General features: G+C 40.7%; 1 protein-coding gene across 6 annotated transcripts in view; it reads right to left on the bottom strand.

Annotated features, from left to right (window-relative positions):
* Positions 1-551: 551 nt before the first annotated feature.
* The window catches only part of LOC127964624 (formin-like protein 2), a 67,501-nt gene continuing 57,413 nt past the window's right edge, over positions 552-10,639 (bottom strand). For 2 of the 6 annotated variants that reach the window (XM_052564884.1, XM_052564885.1), the window contains 4 exons: positions 10,519-10,617; positions 10,015-10,138; positions 8,661-8,762; positions 552-3,230 (listed from right to left, as the gene is read on the bottom strand). In XM_052564884.1, the coding sequence (XP_052420844.1) occupies positions 8,686-8,762; positions 10,015-10,138; positions 10,519-10,617 (300 nt within the window). In that variant the 3' untranslated portion in view covers positions 552-3,230; positions 8,661-8,685. Of the gene's footprint in view, positions 3,234-7,039; positions 7,131-8,660; positions 8,763-10,014; positions 10,139-10,518; positions 10,618-10,639 lie in introns of all 6 variants that reach the window. The other 4 variants (XM_052564883.1, XM_052564881.1, XM_052564886.1 and 1 more) reach the window with 3 other exon arrangements.

The following is a 10,639-nucleotide window of genomic DNA, read 5'->3' as shown; positions in this document are numbered from 1 at the left end:
TGCTTGAATTGATGGTGAACTGTAGTACAGGCCGTACAATACCTGCTATAAATGTCAGGTGTCTGTTAAAACATGGTCTTTTGCTCAAAAATATCTGGCTGTATTGCTTCCTAGCTTTGAATGTGGAAATGACCATGCTCCAGTTAAGCGGTGTTGAAACATGTGAACTAAACACACCACGATCAGCAGGCCTATAAATATGTTTTATAAAATAAATACAATTAGCTGGGTGATTTTGTCAATAAAATGATTTTACTATGAACTACTTTTATTTGGAGTGAGCGGTACAGGGGGAATGGCTTCCTCCAGAGCAGGTCAGCTGTGTGGTCAAAACCTTTTAAGTTTGCTCAAACCAAATTCATATTTACTAGCTTGGGAAGCCACAGAAATGGGCTTTATGCGAAGGGCCATAAGTCTATTATTCTGTGAAAATGCATTGACTTGATCTGTCGTCTTTGCATTGCAGACTGGATCTTGACCTTACGTTTTTTTTTAAGAGGGCAACATCCTACTTCAGTTCACTCGCTCAAGAACAACACAGAAGACTAGCATTGTGTAAATAGTTTAATTGTACACTGAGAAATCATACAATCATCTTTAATTTATTTTTCTTCAGTACTGTAAGCATTCAATGCCTAGATACATAGATTTTAGGGGGAAATGCCAGTTGAATCCAGTTTTTCTAAGTGGAATGTAGAGAGATGAGACAGACGCCTATAATTCTACTACTGCATCTGATTTCTGACATGCTTTAATATAGAAGGGACGTTCTAGTGTGATGTGGCTGCATGTCTAAAAGACCTAGTTCAAGTTTTCACTTTTATTAAATATACAAAATGCAGGAAAAAAAAAGAGAGATAAAACTATAAGTTAAAAGGAAGTAGTACAGAAAGAATATTAAACAGTATTGTTTTTAAACAGTATGTACAATATTAGGAGATCAAAAAGTTAAAAAGATGCAAAAATGTTATCAAAATATCTGTACATTTAGTAAACGCTTTTTGTGTGTGTGTGATTTAATATTTTTGTTTTTAAATAGAATAGATCTCAAGAAATGTGAATTTTCATTTGTGCAGGTCATTATTAGAACCACACAAACTTCAGTTTATATAACGGGCCTTATTTCCCATGACCTAGAACGTACATGACCTAGAGCCTGATCTCGTGTAGTGAAGAACAAGAGCCAACGTCACCGACTAACATCTGTCAATCACCATAGACTCCATATTTAATCATCTGTGTATAAAACAATATTCCATTTACCTCAGTGCACTTCCAATGGAAGTGTTTAGTTAAAGCACTTTTTGAGCTGACATGTTTTGTAATTTTAGCAGACTACTGTGGACTTCTAGTTATGTTAACTCTGGTAACTTCTGTTCTGACAAAGTTATCCAGTTACATGATCTTGACAGGAGTGTTATATTGCTGGTTAAGACAACGATGGTTTTAAAACAGAACAATCAAATACTTCTCCATCACAGTAGTCAAGTCAACATGGATGAAGTCTTGAGGTTTTAATTTAAAAACTACTTGTGCATTTGTTCCTGTGCAATGCCTTGCCCCATAAACTTTCATTTGAAGTGCTTTCATGTAAACGAGATTTTGGCAGAGCACAGAGCTTCACCTGTGTTGAACATGTCAATGAACTTTTGGAAATGACTCTTCTGACTCCATCATTTGTAAAGGCTGCAGACTTTTTCTGCTCTTTGGTTTAGGTAATCCTAACCAACCCACAGTTTGAAGACCAAAGCCTAATGCAGTCTTGCTTGTGCACCATTTTAATTAAGACGTGTAAGCTGTCTTTCAGAAACACAAGGTACTGGAGTTCTGCTGCCTCTGGTTTAGATTTCACATTTGCCTTTGACCCATGTACATCATTTTACATATAACACTTCTTCCCTACTTGACCGAACTCCATCTAATGCTGTCCATTCACAGCCCCCTGCAGTAACTCCACCATGACTGTGATCAACACCACCTGATTAGGGTTGGACCAGGATGTCAATTAGTCCAACAGACGACTGACTAGTGTGTTCGTTTATAATGATTTTTAAAGGGGGGTCTCGTTCCAGTACCCACACTTGTGATCTTTGTGACCACTTCAAAGCCATTTCCAACCCGATCTCATGCCAATTTTTACATATTTTAAGAAGTGGGATATTTGTATAACCTTGTTTAAACTCGTACGACTTTTGTTAAATCGTATGTATTTTACAAGTTCCCCAATTTGTATGAATTCATTCTGCCACTGGGGTGTAAACAAATCGTGTAAAAGTTGATACACAAATTCATACGAACTGGTGGTGAGATTTCCTGAATTCAAAGTTTTTACAGAGCTTTATTTACACATTTGGATTTTCAATACTTTGCATTTGAAGCACAAACTTGTAAATGACTGTTCAGACAACAATTTAATTGTAGCTTTGGCATTTTCAGACCTGGGATAGTCTTGTGTACTTCCTGTTGTTTACACATGCTCTCAAGTGGCCAAGACACAGGTGTGGGTCTTGGGAACAACACATTTAAATACCTTCAAATCAGGAATGTCATTATTGTGTCCACTGAGTTGCACCCTACAGCATGTCAAGCCATCAACACATTTTTACTAACTCTTACACAATTTTTTAAACATTTCAAATGATTCTTAACCTGTATTTCATTCTGTTTGGCTCTATCTTTGTTTTTTGTTTCGTTTGTTACACAAGAACGGCACAATTAAACAGGCTCTGACAGACACTACAGGATTTCTTTCTTAAGACAGACCAGTAGATTTGGGAAACCTGGTAGGTTTTGATTCATGGCAAAAGCACTGGAATGTAAGAAACAATCGTACAAGTTCATGATACTTAAACTGTTTTACATTCAGACACCTTCTCAAGAAAACACTGATCTCACCATACAACTGAAGCGGAATAAGATAAATGACAGATCAAGACATCATTTGTCATATAAAAATTCACAGACAGAAGACAATGACTAAAACATGTATGATTCAACACCTGATGGGACAGATGTTAAATGTAGGCACTTGGTTTTCAGACCGGCTGTTATCTTCATCAGTCCTTCATTAGCTCCTCCTCCACTCCTTCAGCCCATCCAATCACATCCACTCTGCCCTTGTCACATGACCATCTCTGCATTGTTCATTGGTCGCAAATTCTGATCATCAAAACGTCTTCGAATGCTCCTTCTGACAGCGTCAGCACGCCTGTAAGGCTGGTTTCTCAGATCTGGTGCAGGAGGAACAGAATAAAAGGATGTAAGTATTTGAGTTTAGATCCTCTGGACATGCTGGTGGTCAACTGGGCAAAGCAGCTTGAGTTTTTACTGGATTAACTACTTTTTTCAGCTTCTGAATTAGATGGGAATGGAGACTATGGTGTTCTCTTGAGCTCAAATGCTACAGGAAGTAACTTTTATGACGATTACTTTTAACAAACTTTTTTGGGGGGTTTTAACAGATTACAGTAGTCTTAGCATAAACTATACAGCATGGCAATGCCAAGGTCATGGGTTTGATTCCCAGGCAAAGCAGGATTTCCTTAAATGCACTCCAAGTTGTGAAATGCAGTCTAAGTTGTGTAAGAGGCTGTGATTTAGCTGCAGATAATCACAGCAGTACTAATACTGACTGCAGAAAACAGTTCAGTAACAAGATGTGAATTTTGCATAAAGTTTAGATACACACAACAACACACAATAATGTGTTTGACTGAATCAGAGTTTTTGAACAAACTGTCTGAATGAATGATTCAATGACTCTTGCCTATTGCCACCTACTGGCATATTTATGAAATGTACTCTGTTACTAATGTAACCTCGGTTCCCTAGGATAAGGGAATGAGTACTGAGTCGGCTAAGATGCTATGGGGAAAACTCCTTTTTCTCATGGGATCCTCAGGAAACTTCGACTGAAGCAATGACTGAGTCCTGCAGCACGGCCAGCAATGCAGTACTCATTCCTGTATATCAGGAAACCAACGTTACATTAGAAACCGAGTATGTTCCCTCTGATACTTCACTCGTACTGTGTCTGCTAAGATGCAATGGGTAACCAGTACAATCCCACCATGCTATGATAGAGGAACGACTAATACTTGAACTTGCCTTAAGCACCAAACAGGGCCCAGACTGACCAAGTATTTTGCAGGGAAGCCCTTCAAGAGGAAATATGGCCAATCTCACAGAGTTCGGCCCAGTGTTGAGTAAACATTCCAAGAGATTTTCATACAGCCTCGGAACTCAGAGAGGGCCAAAAGCATACAGTGAAGAAGGCAAATGGTTTAAGCACTGGCTTTACCATATAGCAAAAGTGAGCCCATTATGCAGAAAGGATTCAGGCCTGAAAGGCCTAGACAGTACTGAAGGGGTGGCATGCGAAGCAGGCCCAACTGAAGTACCAGAAACGAAGAGGCCATGAGGCCCAGCATCTTCTGAAATGCCTTGAGAGAGCAAGGGGCTCCAACTTTGAATGAGGCCACGAGTTGCTAAATTGGCTGAGGGACAGAGCACTCTTGGCCTAGGCATTCTTAGTAGCTCAGGAGGAAGGATCAGTGAGATAGTAGCTCGTCCTCCAACGGGGCCAGGATTAGCCAGTTATTGGGGTAATTCAGAATGCAGATTCTCATCTGTCTCAGCGGGGAAAGAGCTGCATCCATGCACTTCGTAAAAGTGCGAGGAGCTAGGGATAGTCCAGAGGGAAGGACTGTGTATTGATATGCCACTCCCTCAAAGGCGAAACTCAAAAATTGTCTGTGGTGAGGGGCTATCTAGATGTGAAAGTCTTTCAGATCCAGCAAAAAGAACCAGTCCCCTGGGCATTCTTGCTAGAGGATCTGTTTCAATGTATTCATCCTGAACTATGGCTCATTTCACCAGAAAATTAATCACCTTGGCATGCAGGACTTGTGCGTCCTTGCTCTGTACCAAGTTGGCGACCAGACCGCTGAATCATGGGGGTCTTTGAGCGAATTGAAATGTATAATCTCGTATAACCTCATTTTATTATCCCCAAAACCCAGTCTGACACTCTGGGGATGGCATGCCAGGCTTCAGCCTGTGTGGCAAGGGATTATTGTAGATCAGTTCAAGTGACGGGCCACCTTGTGGAGACCCGATGTTCAAGATAAGCGGAAGAGAAAATTTGCTCTCTTTATGAAAATGTTAAATTTTTCTCACTGTAACAGCGATGGGTTGTCTGGGCACTATTTGAACGGGCCCAGATTTTACCAAGATATTTACCACAAACACATTGCCCTCGGCATCTGGAGGTGAACAGGAGTACTTGGAGGAACAACAGAGGATGTTTGGGGTGTGTTCCAGTGACAGCAAGACTTTTCCCCCTCCTCTTCCTGTCCCTCAGATCAGGATGACACCTGAGGGGCCGGGTCCAGCATTAGCTTGGGCCAGGGTCCCTGGCGTTTAGTAAATGGATAGCATCTGGCTGAGCAGGAGCGATGATGGGGCTCAGGTTTAGAAGCTGGAGACACAGCCAACGATGAGGGCTTAGTGTGCTGCTGAGTCTTGGGGCAACTGTCAGCAGCTGCTGAACTGAACACATGTCAGGAAGTGTCGCATTGCCTGGGAAAAGGTCTGCGCTGCGGTGAAACAGTCAGTGAACCCTTCATCTGCAGGTCCAAACAGGCCAGAGGGGGTGACCAAGGAGTTGAGGAAGAGGACCTTATCCTTGATCTCTGTGAGGGTCAACAATAGGTGGCGCTTGATCACCACAAGACTGGCCATGGACCTGCTGATCGCCTGAGCCATCATCATGGTGGCGCGCAATGCTAGGTCGGTTGTGCTGCGCAGCTCCCTAAAAGCTGTAGGACCGCCATCAAGTGAAGCACAGAGGCCACTTGTCCAGCTGATGAGTAGGCCCTTCCAGCAAGCACTGAAGTCATTCTGCACCGGTTGGACGGGTGGGCGGCCTATGTCTTCCAGCCAATGGTCATGGGCGGGTAGAGATGCGCAGCCACTGACTCATCCAGGGAGGCAGTCTGTGAGACCCTTTTTCTTTGGCACTGTCAACAAATGTGAGGGCGGACCGATTAAGGGGCCCCACTGCTTTTTCCTCACAGGCTCCTGGGAGGAAGGAAGTGGGAGGGCACAAGGGGCGGAGTTACTTTCTGAAAAGAAAGCTATCCACGTGTGCAGTGAGGCAAGACTCATATCCTTGCAATGAGGACATTCAGTCTTGTTGAGTGCAGCTTCAGCAGACAGTGGCAGGGGACTGGGAAGACCACAGCTGCAGCAGATGCTTAAGGCAGCCGGAGAGCGGCAAAGTCAGTCGAGCAAGAAGGGGTCTTGATCAGCTGCGAGGCTTTGTTCATGGCGAAGGCTTCGAGTCTCTTAAAGAAGATCTTGCAGTCATTGCTGAAGGAGAAGAAATCTTAGGATCCTCTTGAATGAACCCAATGGTTCGTTTTTAATTCACTGCACAAACAAATGGCTGTGCAGTTACACTGCATTATTGAAAAGGCTTCAGTATTTGGAGAAAAAATATTTTCCTCATTGCATCTTAGCAGATGCAGTGTGAGTGAAGTATCGACAGGGAACTTGCTTGTGACTCTGTTTGCAAAAAGATAAGTATAAAAGCCATTTTGTGTATATTATTAATAATTATAAATAATACATTGACGTTCTAACATTTTTAAAGTGTTAATTAATTTTGGGGCCAGTGTACCTACTACAGAAGCTTAACTCAAGTTTTTAATGGCAATAATGCGAACTCAACTATCTTTAAGTGTGGATCAGTTCAACATGAGACTACACAGGCAGATTCTCTTTGTCTCAGGTCATGGCATCACCTAATCAAACTAATTTACAAATGAAATCAGTTCAACAGGGTGATGTACATGAGTACCTGGAATTCGGCCCTTGAGGGTCAGAACTCAATAGGCCTGACGTGTGTTAAGTAGAACGACAGATAGAAAGAGAACACAAAAAGATGGCTTTTGTATTCAGTGTCAAAAGCAACTCATCTACGATGGATGGAGAAGAATGAAAGACAAATAATAATAAAGAGAGAGATGCTTGCCAGGTCTGAGTAGCATCCACTGGGGTACTACTGGAAGAGTTCCTTACCCTCGAGTGCACATTGGGAAATTTAGTAATATTATTCTTCTTTAAGGCTGAGTGGAGAGGAAACAAAAATGGAGGTTAGATCGGAGTAGAGTGGACCAGACGCAAGTCAACTGCCCAGGGCTCAAAGAGGAAAGGTCAAAGGCCACAGGCAGCCGCTGGAGGGTGTTACTGAAGCTCTGCTAATACTGCGGTTATAAACTCTATGACTCAAGCTGCTCTGCGCAATGGCTCCAGCGTCCAGACACAACAAAGTGACGTCTGTGTGGTCACTACATGTTTAAAAATTGAAACCAATTACAATGTGTCAAGCCTCCCAGAAGTGCATTGTTATAGGCCAGAATGAACAGTAAGTGAAGCTCAAGTAGTCATGGTGCTTGGTGAAAACTAAAAGCAATGCAACGCAAGTGAATCTCACAAAAATATCCTCCCAGTCAAATATCATCACAATGTTTAAATGTATTTTACATAAAGTGAATGAGCCCTGTAATACAGTAAGTCCTTTTTTTGAGTTAAATTATGACTTGGATAGGATGTTTTTGGTGAGATTTAACCCTAAATTTAATAGCAGAAGTACATTTGAATGAGAAATGTAATTCAACCTGTGCAAATACATACAGTGAAGCAAATGAACAGAACATGCTTATGAGAGAAAACCATCCCAACATGCAAGTTAATCACATCTGCAACACATGGACTCATTTCCCATCAGAGCAGGATAAGATGGATGAAGAGTGAGAAAATGCAGAGAAACAGCATAATGTGAATAGCTACAAAATTCAATGATATTATATATTATACATACTCACAATGACATGGACAAATGAACACACGAGCAAACAATAATGTCACAAACAATGCCCAACATGCCAGCATCACAAACATGACTGTTTCTTAAGTGCTTTTTGAGTAATGATCATCCAGCTGTTTGTTTTAGTTCCACTTTATATTAGGTTGCCTCAACTACTATGTACTTACACTTACATTAATAATTTGGTACAATGCACTTGTTGTGCACATACATGTTTTTGCATTGTACTTAAAAAATACCTGCATGTAATTACATCTGCGATTAATTTCAGTAATTACATTTATACTTGCACTGTTGACCCATCCCTTACACCTTCACCACCAAACCTGTCCCTAAACTTACCCGTAAGATATTCCACCAAAATAGCAGCACATACAGTATTTTGCCATACAGTATCAACACAATAAGTATTGACACTTCATTCGAAACACAGCTGAAATGTACATAGGGTTAATTCTAAACCTTTGACGTGTTTGGGTTTTTGTGACATTATATTTCCTCTTAATACATTCATGTTACAATGATAAATGTGAATTTATGACACACTCCATGCAAAAGAAATCTGCGGTCTCCACATATGATCGCCACCACAAACCCCCCTTCATGCAGGAGTTTAGTTGGAAAAAGAAAGGAAAAATGAACACGCCCATGACATCACATCCATACGCCGGCCCACATCCAGAAGGGTCACCCCACAGGGAAATAAAACCAGGAATGTGAAGTGTGACACACACACACAGAATGAAAGAGAGCAGCTTTATCCAGCGACCTTTAAGAGAGAGAGAGTCTAAGCTTTAGAAGTGGAGCTCCTCGTTGAAGTAACGCGAGCTGCGTTTGGCCGTGCGCGCAGTAAAGGGGGCAGTCTTCAGCACTGCGTCCAGACGAAACACACACACACACACAAACAACACAGGGTTTAACTGCCAGAGCAACAAGCACAATGTTAGTGCACAACATTTCTACACATAACAGCACACACTAATAATCACATGGTACTATAGCAGCTATTATATTAAGCTCAAACTAGCTATTGCAATATGGATTATTACACACACGCCTAAAATAGAAATGCAGCTGTCAAGAGAAATACACAAAGGTTTTATACTACAAAATATTCTCTGATTCTGTTTCCTTAAATACTATAGGCTCATTACCAAGATTGGTTGTCATGGTTAGAATAAAAAAAAAAAAAAAAAAAACTTCTATAAAGGGGTCATATCATTGAATTCACATTTACATTTCACAGTTACAGTCACAGTTATTTTGAATAAATACATTTGTAATAATAGTTTTAAAATAATCCTTGAGTCCACAGTGTAGAAAACTTGCATTTAAATTATCTATCTATCTATCTATCTATCTATCTATCTATCTATCTATCTATCTATCTATCTATCTATCTATCTATCTATCTATCTATCTATCTATCTATCTATCTATCTATCTATCCTTTGATGACATTAATATTTTAATAATGGTTAGTCTATGTTCAAAGTTATATAAGGTTTACCCTCTTTTTTAATTTATTTTTTTAAGTTTTTTTGTCACTCTTCTGATGATCTGACTGTCTATAGGCGGGAATATAAAAATGTGGAAGTTTGATCAAAAGTCGCGTAGTTTTAACAAAAACACTGGAACTGTCGAAAAATGCAACTTTAATGCAAATGCACGTGTCCAACTCTTTCTGCATGCAGTACCCTCGTGTAATTGCTATGCACTATTTTGGATTTCTGAGCTGTTTTGATGGTTTTTATAGTTACAAAATGTAAACTCTATTATTGCTAATCTCTAATCTACTAAAAAATCTACAAGGCATGAAGATATTGAGACACTAACATTGAGATCTAAACATGAACATCATGATTGATTTTCCAAACATGTTTAATGTGAAATGCACTAAACAAATGAATATATGACCCCTTTAGGCCTACACGAATCACTGGCCACACAGCGTTTAGTAGCTGTTCTCCAGCCCACAGCTGTAAGCAGTAACAGCACACACACATTCAGCCTGTAATCACACTGCTCAGAAAATTGTTATCGAGCAGTGAAGCTTTCCTCCAGTCACAGAGAGCTAGTTAGTGGCTCAAACTAACTAATGTTTTACAGCAACAGTGAGTTACCTGTGATGATGTCCTCAATGGCTCCGTCTTTACCCTCATACACATGTCTGCTGTCCTTCACCTGCTTCTTCCTCAGCTCCGCAATCAGCTCCTGCTGCTGACGCTTACTCTTGTGAGAGGGAGACTGAACACACACACAATCACACGCCACAGATCAACAATTCATGCAGAATGGCCAGTCTTCAATCTACAAACCTCTACAAATGCTCATCTAACTGGAGAAAAATGTGTTTAAACACAGTCACACTTACAGAGGAAGTTAAAATACCATAAAAATGGGTCTCCAGAGAGGACTGGGAAATGCACACACACACACACACACACACACACACACACACGTTTCTGTGAATTGTGGGGACTTCTATTACTGTTATACTGACCAAACGATATGTTCTAACCCCTAACCCTAATCCCTATCCTTACAGAAAACCTGTTTGCACTGTTAAACTTTCAGATAAACAGCATTTACTATTTTTAATCACACACACACACACACTTTTGTACCTTCTGATCCTCTAGCGCCATCATAGCTTCTTGCTCAATCAGCTTCTCCATCATCATCTGCTCCTGTCTCTTCCTCTGTTCATTATCCTCCTCTGCTTGCTGACAGAGAGAAAATACCCAT

The sequence above is a fragment of the Carassius gibelio genome, chromosome B9 (assembly GCF_023724105.1).
Source record: "Carassius gibelio isolate Cgi1373 ecotype wild population from Czech Republic chromosome B9, carGib1.2-hapl.c, whole genome shotgun sequence".
Classification (NCBI taxonomy): domain Eukaryota; kingdom Metazoa; phylum Chordata; class Actinopteri; order Cypriniformes; family Cyprinidae; genus Carassius; species Carassius gibelio.
This window is presented reverse-complemented; position numbering and strand designations above follow the sequence as displayed.